This window comes from Tetrahymena thermophila (assembly GCF_000189635.1).
Source record: "Tetrahymena thermophila SB210 genomic scaffold scf_8254659, whole genome shotgun sequence".
Classification (NCBI taxonomy): domain Eukaryota; phylum Ciliophora; class Oligohymenophorea; order Hymenostomatida; family Tetrahymenidae; genus Tetrahymena; species Tetrahymena thermophila.
The window spans coordinates 899339-915560 of record NW_002476426.1 but is presented as its reverse complement, the minus strand read 5'-3'; the positions used below and the strand labels follow the sequence as shown (position 1 = coordinate 915560).

The 16222-nt window shown below is 24.5% G+C and overlaps 4 protein-coding genes across 4 annotated transcripts; 2 read left to right on the top strand and 2 right to left on the bottom strand. All coding sequences in view use genetic code 6, as the record gives it.

Annotated features, from left to right (window-relative positions):
* Window positions 1-444: 444 nt before the first annotated feature.
* TTHERM_00049050 (hypothetical protein) lies at window positions 445-2022 on the bottom strand (the record flags this gene model as incomplete). Its single annotated transcript, XM_001014800.2, has 1 exon — window positions 445-2022. Exon 1 carries the CDS (start codon window positions 1903-1905, stop codon window positions 445-447), a length of 1461 nt encoding a protein of 486 aa, XP_001014800.2. The 5' UTR covers window positions 1906-2022.
* Window positions 2023-3491: 1469 nt separating this feature from the next.
* Window positions 3492-4013, bottom strand: TTHERM_00049040 (transmembrane protein, putative; the record flags this gene model as incomplete). Its single annotated transcript, XM_001014799.3, has 1 exon — window positions 3492-4013. The coding sequence occupies one exon, from the start codon at window positions 4011-4013 to the stop codon at window positions 3492-3494; it is 522 nt and encodes a 173-aa protein (XP_001014799.1).
* Window positions 4014-8701: 4688 nt separating this feature from the next.
* On the top strand, window positions 8702-13510 carry TTHERM_00049030 (Na,H/K antiporter P-type ATPase alpha subunit family protein; the record flags this gene model as incomplete). The annotated part of the gene is made up of 7 exons (XM_001014798.2): window positions 8702-9149; window positions 9456-10086; window positions 10235-10503; window positions 10837-11157; window positions 11443-12243; window positions 12309-12732; window positions 12796-13510. 7 exons carry the CDS (start codon window positions 8702-8704, stop codon window positions 13508-13510), a joined length of 3609 nt encoding a protein of 1202 aa, XP_001014798.2.
* A 1097-nt stretch (window positions 13511-14607) lies between these two features.
* TTHERM_00049020 (proline iminopeptidase) lies at window positions 14608-15585 on the top strand (the record flags this gene model as incomplete). The annotated part of the gene is made up of 1 exon (XM_001014797.1): window positions 14608-15585. One exon carries the CDS (start codon window positions 14608-14610, stop codon window positions 15583-15585), a length of 978 nt encoding a protein of 325 aa, XP_001014797.1.
* Window positions 15586-16222: the final 637 nt, after the last annotated feature.

Genomic DNA, 16222 nt, shown 5'->3' with positions numbered 1-16222 from the left:
TCAAAAATAGAAAGATAATTCGAGAAATATAAATAAGGATGTTTGAAAAATATCCAAAATAAAGTAAATCTTTTAAAACTTAAAGTACAAGAGCTTAATGTAAATTAATAAAAATTAAAAGTTTGAATAACTTTGTATCAGTAATCTAACAAATATTTGTTTAATTTAATATTAAAATAATCCAATAAAATCTTTAAAATTAATTTTTTTCTATTTTTAAAAAATAATTTTCATTAGTTTAGAAATATCAGTTTATTTTGAAATTTATTTTATTAATTTCATATGATACCATTTGATAATTTTATTTATTTTTTTTGTATTTTTGTTAATCAAAGAGAGAGTTCTAAAAAATTAATTTTTTGAATTTGTGTTAAAAATGCATTGATGTAATTTTATTAAAGATAATATTTATTTATTTAATTATTTCAATTATTGTCGAGTATTTCAAGATGATATTTTTATATTGTTTTTTACATATTATTACAAATCTAAATCATCGTTATATTCTTAATCAATATTATTTTATATAGAAACACTATTAGTAGCCTAACTAAATGGCAGTAAAGGGATTTAATCAATCATTTTTTTTTCTAAGCTTTAAGCTAATGTTTATTATTACTTCCGTTATGGAGAAGTGCCACTTTTTATTATTCGTGAGTCATCTTTTATCATCTATGAAATATTATTGTTGCTATTCTCTTTTTATTAGTTTAGGACTAGCTTATATTTTTATTCCAACTTTCTTATTTATTAATCTTATTTCATGTACTATCTTATACTCTTAGATATTTTTTCTTAATTTTCGTTGATTTTTAGTGGATAAAAACTAGCATAATTTATATTGCAAAACTACTTAGATTGCTTTAACTGTTACAACTTTAAATTTTATAGATATTTACTAACTTTGAATTAAAATACTTAAGTTTCCTATTAAGATTTCTGAATTTGATTGGGCTAGCAACTTGAATTAATAGGTGATTGATTGACTTTATACCCAAAAAATTAGTTAGAATCATAAGTTATATGCTCATTTTTGTCATTGATTGCTCTTATCGTAAACTATTTTATCTTGTTTATCTTATTTTAACTTTGAAGAGATAGATTATTGGGTATTCCCTAGTTAAAATGGTTTGATAATGACCTTCTATTTTTATTTAATTTTAAATTGCTTGTTTCTTGCTTTTCTTATCTTAAAATTTTTAAAGTTTCATAAAATTTGTTTGAGAAATTTTCATTTTATAAATTTTCACTTTTTTTTTCATCACTTTAGTGAAGTGATTAAACACCTCTAATTCTCAGTTATTTTTAACTTTCTTTTTAATCATCAATAATTTCAATATTCTTAGATCTAGGAGTTCTTAAGCTTTAAGCTCTTTCCTTATACTCCTGCAAGAAATTCTATTACTATTTTTACTGAGGTGTTTAACAATTATATTTTATCATATTATTATCATCAAAAGTACATTCTTTAAGTTGTAAATTTTCTAAATTTTGATTTAGATTTGCTATTTTAAGGATTAAAGATTGGCTTTTTGAAAAAAAAGAAGTTTAGTCATCTGGTCTTCGCATCTTTTAAATCAAAACATTATTAGTTAATTCTACTTGCTATTTCTTTTCAAAAAGGTTTAATGTTCTTTGAAATTTTAATGCTTTTTGTTAATCTTTGCATCTTGTTGTAAAAAAATTATCTTCTATTTTATCGCTTTGCCTAAAATCTTTTCCATAAGCGCTTTATTAATACTTTAAATTTATAAAATTAAGCTCGCTTTAGCATCTTGTTTTTTTAGGGGTTTTCCTTGAAATACTTTCTTTTTATTATGTTGTGTACAGGATGTCAGGGAAAAAGACAGCTTGATTTCTGTTTATCCTTTGAAATATAAAATTCTATTTGTTAATCTCCTGCATATTTTATATACTTTAGTAATATTATAATTATATATTCTATTGTTTAATTAAATTTGCAGCAATTAATTAAGCTTAAATAATAACAAAACTTAAGAATTAATTAATTAACACATATGCACATATAACTTTTAATCTAAAGTAGAACCTAACAAATTGAATTAAATTATAAGTGCTGAATAAAAATTAACTATAATCGTATGGGTTTAATTCGATCAATATAAACTTAAACAAATTAATAATTCAACTTAACTTTAACTCATATTCTCACATAGTAGTTAAAATACAAAATAATATATTTTACTTTGTCAAAATAGCCAAGCACAATTTAATTTCATTTAAAATTAAGAGCTGAATAAGTAGGTATTTATTTATTTTAGTTATTAAATTTTTTTTTTTCATTAATTGATTATAATTCATAAACAATAAATATTTGAAATTTTAATTGATAGATTTATAAAAATTAAAATTAAATCCATTTTCTGAATAAAATTAAATGAGATAAATTAAAAATGAATTAATTCAGTGATGAAAATGGTTTTAAGTCTGCTAAAATATCTATCAATTTTTTTTGAAAATTCTAATTTAATATTAGATAATGAATATAAATTTTTTGTTTGTTTTGTATCTTTTTTGAAAAAAGAAGTAAGTCTAGCTATCTTTTTTAAAATTTTATTTAATTTATATTTCAATTCAGAAAATATTACATTATTTTGAGTAAAATATTTAATCTTTCTCTAAAGAAAATGTTGTTTGTTTTATTTTATTTTTAACTAATTTGCACTATAGCCGATTACAATAATTGTTTTGTTTGACATGCAAATGGCAAATGAATGCTGATTGAGATATTACAGCAATTTATTGATAGAGATAAATTCAGAATGTATTGAATGGAAGAATAACTAAGATTATATCATAATTAAACGCGAATATACAAAGACAAAAAGATGATATGCACGAGCTATATTAAAAATCTTTTCTTTGCATATTGCTACTTGAATGAAATAAGAATATTAATCATATATCTTCCTTGTTTCATACTTTTAAGCGCTTTTTTATATTAACTTTAACTTTTATTTCTGCAGCTAACCTCCTACTTCATTTAATTAATTATAAAAAATGAATAAATATCAAAATTTATAAGAATATTAGTAGTTATCCTCCTTCTTCAACTCAAATAACCTTTACTAATTTAAATCCTATTCCAAATTATACTTTAAAATAACTACTATTTGCATAATTTCATATCTATGCTTTTAAAGTAAATCTCTTGAAATCACTTTATTTTGATCAATTGATTGAATTATAACAATTTCAAATAACACAAGTGCAATCTTTTTTAAAATGATATTTATTGCTGTATTAAATATATTTATTAAATTTCTCTGCTACTTATGTCACTTGCTTTAGACCTGCTAAATAACCTTAAAACTTTTTAATTTACTATCAAATAATTATGCAATCTTTATATATATTTTCTTTTGTTCAAACACTTTATTCTTATTGAGTTGGATATAGGCAGCTAGGCTAGGTGAGTTAAGAGGATAAAAAATAAAATAGCAAAGATAGGGATGTAAAGGTATTTACCCTCAGAATTTGTGGGGAGCAACATAGTCGAGAGGGAATTCGGTGGCAGTAAGGTCTTGATTTAATTCAGGGAATCTGAAATTCTTGTTGTAAAGTTATTGAGAGAGCTTTCTCCAGATACCAGGCTTTTGTTATTTAATACGGTTTCTAACATAAGCACCATCTGCGTTGTTAGAGCAGATAATTTCAGTGTAAAGTCTTCTAGGAATAGGAGTGGTGTAGGCGTACCAGCAAGTGAAGGGGAGAACAACACTCATTAAGGAAAATAAGTTTCTGTAACCACTGTGACCTCTTCTAACCTTACCAGTAAGCATATGAGAAATACCATATGCAACAGGGAAGCAGTATAATGGGACATAAGAAACACCATACATACTAACTTCGTGTAAGTTCTTGAATTTCATTAAACCTTATGGGGAAAGCTTTTCATCTAATAAGCAATCCAAAATGCTGTAGTAATCTTCGTAAGACAAAGAAACGTCTTGTCTATCACCGTTACCCCAAAAATGATAATTGTTATCCATTTCTTGCTTTTTATTTATATGTTTTCTTTTCTTTTGCAAACAATTTATTTAAGCAGAAAAAGCTTTATCTTCTTTATTTCCTTTATTAAAATTAAATGAAAGAAAGAAAGATTCTTAATCATATTTTCTTTCTCCTTGTTTTTCTCTCTTTTCCTAATATTTATTTTTTCAACTCTCATCTTATCTTCTTTATTTATCAAATCATCTATTTTGTTAAGTATTTACAAACTTAATTCTTAATACAGCTCAAACTCCTTCATTTATCTATGTAATTCTTCTGCAAACTATTTTTTTTTTTTTCATTAAAATAATTCATTCAATCTATCAATCATTTAAAGTATCTTGAAAATCATTTGATTTCTTTGTTTTACATATAAAGTTGTTTTTATTTTTAATTTATTGATTTATTATTAAAAGCAAGCATACAAATCTTTATTAAATTATTATTTTTATTTATATTCTATCATTTTATTTGAAATGCCTCCTAATCAATCAGCATCTTTGTAAAAATAATTTTATTTAATAACTGCTTTAGCTAAATTATTTTTATTCAATTTAATTTTTATTTTCAAATTTTATTCAACAAGTTTAACTGAGATAGATAATATACTTCATAAAAAATAATTATATATTTTCAAAAAATAATAGTTTGAGCAAAAAGATCTTCTTTTAACAAAAGTTGAATGCAGTCTTTTGAAAAAAATCAAAACTGTTATTAAATTGCTTGCTAAAATATTTTTAAAATTAAAAATAAAATCTCAATACTTATGTGAGAATCAAATCAAACTAGTAAATTAATTCAAAAGTATTTTAAAATTACTCAAAATAACATAAGAAATTAGTTGAAAAAATATAAGGACATAGATAATTCATATCTTAAATTATTATTTAAGATATTAAATACCAAACATATTAAATATTGAAATCATATTTTATTATGTATTTTTTTATAGTTCTATCTCTAATTATTTAATTATTATATTTATATCTTAAATTATAAATAATTTAAGACTTTAATTAAATAGTGATAAGAAGTTATATAAATAGTTCTTTCCTGATATTGGTTTAAAAAGTATTAATTTTAGATAGCTTTTAGTATCAATAAAAAATTTCAAATTTATTTGAAGTAGATAAAGAAATAAATAGATAAAATTTTTATAGTAAATTTATTTATAATTATAAAAATATCAATTATGATTTCTAAATTTTGTAAATTCTCTTAGCTAAAGTTTAATTTTGTTGAAGTTAAATCAAATTATTAAGTTCTAAATAAATATTAACAATTATTCAATTAAATAAAATAAAAATATCATAAATAAATAAATAATTGTAGGAAATTTCAAAATACAATCTTTAGAAATTTACTTTTAAAATTTAGCAGAAAAGTTTTCAAAAATATATTTTTTTTATGTTTTAAAGTTTATAAAAAGTAAAATTAATTTTTAATTGATAGACCATCTTTTATATTTTATAAAATACAGATAACTTTTATTAAAAGTAAATATTGAATCTATTGCTGCTATTTTTAGCATTAAATTGATATTTTAAATAAGTAAGTTTAATAAATAATTAATCATTTTAAATTACTATATGCTGATAATCATATAAAAGTATTTAATCAAGCTTTTTGGTCTATTTTTTTTGGATTTTAAAATAGTAAGCAATAATATTTTTTAAAAATTTTAATTTTAGAACTATTTACTTTTATTATTTGAAAAATATATAATAAGAATAAATAATATGAATTAAGTATCTGTAGCTGTTTTTGATATATCTTTTTTTCTTTAAAAATTTTGAAAATTTAATACTAAGTTGGTTTTAAAAAATTAAAAGATTTTTATTTGAATTTTTTTTGAGAAAGATCAATCAGCTAAGAATTTAAATATAAACATTAAATAAATTTTTATCTAGATTTCTATATAAATCTATGTATATAGAATTTAAATAATTACCTCATAATAACAATGAGCTGAACAAATTTTTTGTGATCATCCATAACATAATTTATTATATTTTCATCCTTTAATTAATTCTTATCAATAAGTATATCAGTAACTTATCTACAAACAAATTATTAGAGATTTTAAATAATAATTTTAAGAAGAAGATTTGAGTTTATAATGAAAATAGTAAAATCCTTTTGTAAAAAGCTTTATAATAATTAATTGATTGCTTTTTTTAATTATATTTTTAACAATAAATAGCATTTTCTTGTTATTATTTTTTTAAAAAGTGCAATTTTAATAAAAATATGAAAAGATAAAATTAATTTAATTTATAAAGAATTTTATTTTTATTCACAAATTAGTTTTGATTAATAATGAAAGGAAATAATAGTTAAAGGGATTGAATTTAATATTTGTGTTTCCATTTTAACTAAATTTAGAATTTAATCGAAAAGAAAAAACCTTTTTTTAAGTAAATAATGCGAACATAAGATAAAAAAATAATGAATTTAGAATTTTATAGAGAGAAATAATTAAATAATATACTAAACAAAACATTTGAAAGCGAGTGTAATTAATAATACAAAAATCTTATTTGGCTAATAAAAAGGTAAGAATATACTTTTTTAATTTAAGAAATGTAAGTAAATCAAATAAATTTAGAATAATCTTTTATAAATAATTAATAAAAAAATTAATAAGGATTATTTCGATTACTACTTACGTGTGGTATTGTTTTATCTTAATACTCTTCAAAAAAAATCAAAATTAAAACTAGAAAAACTAAGTAAGAAACAGAGATGTACTACTACTTAGGAAAATATTATCATAATTTTTTATATACACTTTTCTTATATGTATAAATATTTATATAATTTGTTGTAAGTAGACCGTAAAAGCTTTCTTTTTCATTATAGGTTCAACTAAATTTATGCTTAACTTATAAATTTTACTCTATATTTGCTTAAAAACTAAAAATAATTTACAACTTAAAGCTTAATAATGATCTCTAAAAATAATTGCCTGTAGGATTTAGAGAGCTCTTAGATAAAGTCTATTATAACCTGAAACGGGAATCAAATCATTGTTTATAATCTAATTTAAGTACATATTTTATGTACTTACAAATACTTTGGAAAATGCAGAAGTAAAAAGATATTTTCTTAAATTACAGATATTAAATTTTTTAGTTTTTACAAAAACTAAGTAACTTAGTTAAATAGTAATTTTTTTATACCTTAAAGGTAAAAAAAACCTAAGATAAAACTTTAGAAAATATGTATTAAATCTCAGAATAGATTTTTAATGATATATTATATGTGTACATATGCAAGTTATATCAATTTAAAAAAAAAAGTTTGCTATTAGTTTAAATGGATTAGCTAATTACAGAAAGTTAAAGAAAATTAAGTAGTAAAATCCTAAATGTTTACTTTTCCAATAAAGAAATACTATCTATCTATATATCTATCTATATGAGGTATTTAAACGCTTCAAATCTTAAAAAAAGATAATCTAAATTATTTATTTGATTTTTTTATTCCACTTTAGTTTGTATTGGTATATATGGAGCAAGCAAGCAAAGAGTGGGGAGAAACTTTGTTAAAATATTAAATTTTGGAAATACAAAATACTATTAATTAATAGAAGAATATATATATCTTAATATCATCTTAATAGTACAATTAAATAGTTAAAATCATATTGGGGTATTTCTTTGCTTTCACTTATACTTTAATTTTTTTCTCTTAATGTAAATAGAAATCTTAAGTAATAACTTTATTAAGCAAATTTTGCCTTTTGTTTCAGAAAATATATTTTTATCACCGCGGAGTGATTAATTTTATAATTTAAATTAAATAGGAACATTCAAAAATTTAACAGAAAAGAGTAGGAGATATTTGAATAATATCTTTTTAAACATCTATAAGCTTTTGAAAAATGTAAGGTAAAAACCAACAGCCAAGAAATACAAAATATGAAAACGAAAAAGAATATGTGTAACTTTTTATAAAGGAAGGATATGGTAAGGGTTTTTCGTTAAAATGGATGATTTTCATTTAGTTTTCTTGAACAGTGCTTTTAATAAAAGAAATAAATGACTTTCGTCAAATATTTTTGAAATTAAAAAAAAGATTGTATAAGTCAAGTCTTTCGTATTATCAATCATTCAGGGAAAAAGAGCCCGTCGTATGTATATAAATTTAGGCATATGCTTTGCTTTGTTTTTTTTTTTGTTAAGTTAATGATTGAATGTATTAATAAATTAAATACAATTAATTGAATTTATTATATTTTTAGAACAAAAATTAAATAATTAAACAAGGTCCTTTAATAACTTGTATAAAAATCCAATTTACTTTTGTATTGGAAATGACTGAGTAATTAAATGTATATTTTTATTAACATTTCTAAATCAAAGCAAATTTAATTATAAGGAGTGGGGGAAAACTAAATAAATAAATATCAAATAAAGTAAAATAAATCAAAATATATGGCTCAACTATTAAGGATATCAACACAGTTGATTCATTTCATTTAAAATTCCATAAGCCTTTTATTTTCTTTTATATTTCTTTTGGGGCTAAGATTTCTTCTTACTCTATTGAATGCAGTGTAGAGTTTAAAAGGGATTTTGGATTGATAAATAATTACGTAAAAAATATAAATCATCAAAAAATCACAAACAAACAGAAGAAGAATAAAGATCGATCAAAAAGATTTATTTTTTTTCTAATAAAAATGCTAGGTGCTAATTATAAAAAGACTCATCATTAGGAGTATACTGAGCCTATTCCTGAGTCAGCTCGTGGTTCAGTCATTCGTACATTCGAAGAATTGAGGTAATCCCTCTAATTGAACAATGCTGTCACTGAACATAGATAGAGCTAGATGTCTAACAGATAGAGCAGTATGAATAGAGATCGTAATATGAATGCTGGTGATAATGGCATCAGATAATCCATCAATTAATCTCGTAAGTACTAAGAACCTAATTCCTAATACAAAGCTACTGTTCCTGAACCCACTAATGAAAATAACGAAAAGGAGCATAAGAATTAAACCAAAGAAGCTTTGGGAATGATGGACGACCACAAGATCCCACTCGAAGAACTTCGTGAGCGTTATCAAACCGATTATTAAAAGGGTTTGAGCTCAACAAAAGCTACTTAACTTAATGAACAATTTGGTAATTAGAATATTTATTCAAGTCTTTAATTGAGGAGTATAAAATGTTTATAATTCATCAGTAATTTTATTTTTTCTAACACTCCTTGATACCTACCTGAACAAAGTGCTAAGTTATCAAGCTAGAAAAAAAGGAAATCCCAATTCCGAAAGCCACTTTAAATATATTAGAAAAATAGGTCTTTCAAAATGACTAAATCATAGATAAATTACTGATTGATATATAAATAAATGTTTATCCCTCTGTTTATTACTAATTGTTTCATATTTATTTAAAACATTTATTCATTTCTCTTTTCAACAAAAGGTGACAACAAACTTAGTGAAAAGGAAAGAGAACCCCTCTGGAAGAAATTCTTGAAGGAAGTCTCCAATGGTTTCGCTATTATGCTTTGGGTTGGTGCTGCTCTTTGTATCTTGGTCTATATCTTGTAAACTGATGATCCTTCCAACTTATATTTGGGTATCGTCCTCATCTTAGTTATTTTCTTGACAGGTTATATTACTTTCTAATAAACTGCTAAATCAGAAGCGCTGATGGAGTCGTTTAAAAATTTCCTGCCGTAACAATGTACAGTTATTAGAGATGGTGAAAACAAGAGTATCGACGCCCTTAAGCTTGTCGTTGGTGATGTTGTTCTTGTCAAGGCTGGTGAAAAAATTCCTGCAGACATTCGTATTTTGATGTCTAATGAAATGAAGGTAGATAATTCTCCACTTACTGGTGAATCAGAACCTCTTCTTAGAACAACTGAATGTACTCACCCTGAAAATCCCCTTGAAACAAGCAATCTCGCTTTCTTTGGTACACTTTGTAAGGAAGGTTAAGGTAGGGGTGTTGTAGTTCGTATTGGTGATAATACAACTCTTGGTCAAATTGCAGATCTCTCTTCAACTGATAAGAAAGTAAAGAGTCCTCTCAGACAAGAACTTGATAGGTAAATTTTATATAAAGGATATTTTTTAATTTCGTGTTTTCAAATAGATAAATTTGTGAATTAAATTATCAAATTAAATTAAAAATATAAAAATGACTAACTAAAACAATCTTAATAATGCTGAGCTAATTTTCATTTATAATTATAGATTCGTTATCATGATTACAATTATTGCTCTTTTCTTGGGTGTTTTGTTCTTCTTACTCGCTTGGTTGCTTATGCATTATAACATTCTTTAATGTTTAATTTTCGGTATTGGTATTTTGGTCGCTAACGTCCCTGAAGGTCTTTTAGGTTGTATTACCATTTCCTTGGCTATTACCGCTAAGACTCTCTCTGAAAAGAATGTCTTGGTAAAGAATCTCGAAGCTGTCGAAACTCTTGGTTCAACTTCTTGCATTTGCTCTGACAAGACTGGTAATTAATAATAAATAACAATAATTTATAGTTTTATTTGTTAAGCAAATACAAAGCTTATTATTTCCCACAAATTAATTTGGATAAAATTAAACCACATTTATTCTATCAGGCAACGAGTAATTAAAAATAAAATTTTCACTCAAATTTATCTATAAATTTATAGCCTGCCTAAGATTTTAATTAAGAGAAGAATTGTGGGAGATATAGTACTTTAAATTTATTAACTCAATACAACAATAAATAAAATTTTTTTTTTATGTGATTTTAATTCAATCTTATAACTCTAATAAAATTAGTCTTTGTTCTAAATATTTTTATCTAATTTAAAAGGTACCCTCACCCAAAATGTCATGACTGTTGAACACATGTGGTACAACGATTAAGTAATTAGAGCCAAGAACAAATCTCTTGCCTCTCCTCAAGAAATTGAATATGATGAAACTGAAAAGGGTTTCCAAAACTTACATTATGCTGCTATGTGCTCTTCTGAAGCTAGATTTGACCTAACTGATATTGTTGACAGAGATAACATCGATTATATGAAATGTCCAGTTATGGGTGATGCCACCGAAACTGGTCTTGTTAGATTCTACTAATACATTGAAGATATTGATGCTACCCGTAACAGATTCAAAACTGCTGAACACAAAGGTAAACTTTCTTAAATTTATTCTAATTTAACTCGAAAAGCTCTAAATTGATTGACTCATAGAAATTATTTAAAATATTCTCAAAGAAATATATTAAATTAATATCTATTTATATTCCCACAAAAATGGTATTTAGAATTAATAAAAAGTTAGAGAAAAGAAGAATTAAAATAGTTATTAAAGTCATTAAAATAGCAAAAAATAAAATAAATATAAAATTAGATCAATCAAATTAAATTAAGCAAAAATGTTGAATTAATCTAATTAAAATTAAATTATAAAATAGGTTAACCCGCTAGAATGCCTTTCAACTCTACCGTTAAGTTTGCATTAACTATTGTTGAATAAAAAACTAGTGATTCTGACTATTGCATTTATATGAAGGGTGCCCCTGAAAAAGTATGGTTGTATTGCTCTCATATTTTAATTGGTGAACGTAAACACGAAATCAACTAAGAATGGAAGACTAAGTTCGACAATGTCAACAAGAGATTTGGTAAGAAAGGTGAAAGAGTTCTTGGTTTTGCTAAATTGCACCTCTTAAGAGAAGAATACCCCTAGGGTTCAACTGTATTCAACGTAACTTCTCCCGCTAACTTCAACTTTAAACTCGCTGGATTCTCTTTCTGTGGTTTGGTTTCTCTCATTGATCCCCCCAAAACCAGAGTCCCTAACGCCATTCTTGAATGTAGATCCGCTGGTATTAAGGTTATCATGGTTACTGGTGATCAACCTCCCACTGCTGCTTCTATCGCTAGATAAGTCAACATTATCCCCTAGAGCGTTAAGACTGTTGATGAAATCATTGAAACTGAAAATATCTCTTGGGAAGAAGCTGCTGAAAAGTGCGATGCTATCGTTGTTCACGGTGATAGAATCGTCGAGTCTTTGGTTAGAGAATAAGAAGAAGGTAAGGAAGAATTCAGCTACTTAAGAACCTGGGTCAAGAAACCTTACTGTGTCTTCGCTAGAACTACTCCCGCTCAAAAATTATAAATTGTCCAAGCTTGTCAAGCTGAAGGTTATGTTTGCGCTGTCACTGGTGATGGTGTAAATGACTCACCTGCTATCAAATAAGGAGATATAGGTAATAATTTATAAATTTAATTTTTTTTGCATGGCTATAATTCTTCTTTCTAAATGTAAAATTAGGTATTTCCATGAATTTAACTGGTTCTGATGTCACTAAGGATGCTGCAGATATGGTCTTGCTTGATGACGATTTTGCTTCTATTGTCGTTGGTGTTGAAGAAGGTAGAAAAATTTTCGATAACTTGAAAAAGACTGTCGTCTATTTGCTTACTTCCAACATTCCTGAAATTATTCCTTTCTTAGCTTTCATCATCATTCAAATTCCTTTACCTCTCTCTAACATTTTCATGTTATGTATTTGTGTTGGTACCGATATCTTACCTGCTTTATCTCTTGCTTATGAAGAAGCAGAAATTGATATCATGACAAGAAAGCCCAGAAAGAAAACCGATCACTTGGTCTCCATGGTTTTGATTACTTGCGCTTATCTCTAAATGGGTATGATTTCTACTTGCGCTGGTTTTGCCGCTTACTACACTGTCTTGTAAATTTTTAACTTATTTATAATAATTAATATCCTAAAAATATTTTATTTATTACTCAATAGCAATTATTATGGATTCACTCCTGATGGTCTCTTCAATTTGGCTAATGTATATGGTTACTAACCAGATGATAATGCTTTCAACTGGACTACATACCCACCAAATGTTGATCCTGTACTTGCAGAAACACTTTTCAAAGATCCTATGTACTTTAACACTTAATTGTACAATGCTGTTAAGAGTGCTGGATAAACAACTTGTACTAATGTAAAGCTTCCTGATGATTACAACATTAACTGGGCTCTTATAGATTAGGGTAAATATGATCTTAGAAAAGCCCTTCTTAAATGTGAAGATGGCTATTTCTAACCTACTACTACTTGGAATCACGAATGTAATCTTAGCGAAACTTCTCCAGTCACAGATTATCCAGTTTGTTATTCTATTGATGCCAACTTCTATGCCTAAACAGCTTTCTTCGTTGCTATCGTTTTGGTCTAATGGAGTAATGTCTTTGCTTGTAAGAGCAGAAAGATGTCTTTCACAACCTCACCTGTTAATAAGGTTATGTTCATGGGTGTCCTCGTAGAAACAATCCTTTGTATTTTCCTTTTCTACACTCCTGGAGTCCAAAAAGTTTTTGGTGCTCGTCCTCTCGAATTCTGGTAGTTCGGTATTCCTGGCCTTCCCTTCTCCATACTTCTTTTACTCTGGGAAGAATTCAGAAAATTCCTCCTCAGATCATCTAAGTGGTTCAACAAGCACTGTCTCTGGTGATTTGAATAACAAAATAATTTTTTTATTTACTTTCCTCAAGCAGTAGGGATAATTAGTATATAAAAATATAAACATTAATTGATTACCATTTATTATTACTAATAAACAGTACTCAGTTTTTATAATTAACTAGTTTACAACCTACTTTTATATTGATATTCCTTTCGATGATCTAGAAAGGTAGAGAGGAGATTTAAAACTTTAATTATCATACAATTAATAATATTTTAAAAGTTATTGATGTTATTAAAAATATCTCTCTTAAGAGCTATCTATCTATCTTTTTAGATCGTATAACAAAGTTATTCATATTGTATCAAAAATTTCTTAAGTATTAAAATTTTCATTATTTCATTCATTTAATTAATATAATTTTCTATCATTATTTCATTAAAATCATAGTGCATGATATTATTTACTAAACAACTAACTAACTAGCTTTTTTTATATTTCTGTATATATATTTTATCTTTATTTTTTAATTGTAAAGCTACTAATTTAAATTCTTTAGATTACTTTGCTATATAAATATATTTATTACATATAAATTTATGATAAATTTAACATTCAAAATAGATTAAAATTACATTATTTCCTGTTTAAAAGTTTACCCTAAAACCTTGGAATCTTTTGAATAATTTCTGTATTTTTAGAAATTTAGAATTTAATTAAAAAAAACAATTTATTTAATTTCAAATTAAAATTAATATAAATAAATAAATAAACACATTAACATTTTTTTGACAATTCTTTCCTTGCTTAATTCCAAATAAAAAATGAAAATAACCAAAATAAATTCTAAATGTTGAAAAATACTTAGATTTATGAGATATTTTTAACAAGATGTACACAAAATTAAAACTCTACTTTTCTTTAACCTTAAATCAATTTTATATCTTTATTTGTTTACACTATTCTACATTCTGATATTCCATATATTGAATTTTTATTTGTGATTAGAATATTTTAGTTACTATAATTTAGATTTGAGCATATCCAATCTAAAAAGTATAAATGCATAAAGATATTTGCTTTAAAATAATTCATATGATTATTTAGTTTTAATAAAAATTGATAAAAACCAAACACTAATTATAATGAACTAGGAATCTGAAAATTACAGAAAAACTCCTTTTGAGATAAAAGAACCTTTTAAATCAGGATTTTTAAAAGTTTCTGAAATTCACACTATTTATTGGGAGGTTTCTGGAAATCCAGAGGGTAAACCTGCTATTATTATTCATGGAGGACCTGGTAGCTAATCGAATCCTAACAATAGAGGTTTTTTCAATCCTGAAATTTATATGATTGTTTAATTTGATTAGAGAGGTTGTGGTAAATCTACTCCTTTTGCAGTGACTGAAGAAAATACAACTTAAGATTTAATCAAAGATATTGAAACAATCAGGGATCTCTTGAAATTAGAAGTATGGCACACTGTATTTGGAGGTAGTTGGGGATCAACACTAGCTATTTATTATGCTGAAACATATCCATAAAAAGTTAAACACCTAATCCTAAGAGGTATTTTTACTGGTGGCTAAAAAGAAATGGATTTTTTTTATTAAAATGGCACAAATTGGATATTCCCAGATTACTATGAAAGTTTCTGTAATGCACTTCCAGAAGTTAAAAGAAATAATCTTCTTCATAATTACCATCAACTTTTTAATTCAGATGTTAATGAAGAAACCAAAAAATAACTTGCTATTGAATGGACTAAGTACGAAAGTGCTATTTCCTATTTCAAAGTTCCTGATAATTTTTAGAAAGAAATAGAAGAAGATTAATCAGTTCTTAGTATTGCAAAATTGGAATCTCATTATTTTGCAAATGGTTGCTTTTTTGAAAAAGAGAATTAACTTATTTAAGATGCTCATTTAATTTCACACATTCCAACAATTATAGTTAATGGAAGATATGATATAGTCACTCCATTAAAGGTAGCATGGGATCTTCATAAATAGATAAAAAACTCTTAATTAGTTATTGTCCCAGATGCTGGTCACTTAGCATCAGAGCCTGGTATTAAAGAATAGCTTATAATAGCAACTTAAAAGTTTGAAAAAAATTGATTTGCAAAGAAACAAAAATATAAAATATTAATTAAAATAAACAAAGAGTTTTTTTATTCTTATTTTAAAATCTTTTATAAACATTAAATCAAATGTAATAAAGTAAAATAATAATATTATTTCATTTAATACAAAATATCTTTTTTAGTAAATAAATAAATTTATGAGTTAATTAATCTGTTATTAAATGACTAAATAAATATCAAAATTTGATTTTAACTTATTTTTATAGAAATATCATCCTTAAATACAATAACCATTGATCAGTTTATTTATCAAAATAAATCAAATGATCTATGTATATTATTTTTTATGAAGCTAAATTTTCTGCGTTTTTTAATATAATATTTACTTTTAAATTCAAATGAATTAATAAATTACAATTTCTTATTGTCAAATTATTTAATGGCAAACTATTTATGCAAATAATCAAAATGATCATTATTGAAATCCTTTTTTTAGATAAGTTTGTATTTTTTTAAAAATATGGTGGAGAATCTACTCACAAATTCGATTTAGTTTTTTATACTTTGTAAGTAATTTAACACATAAATAAGTTAAAATAGCTGTATTACAAAAAATAAGTTAAACCAACTCAAATTTATAATTTTATTGAAATAAAAAATATAAAAAATAA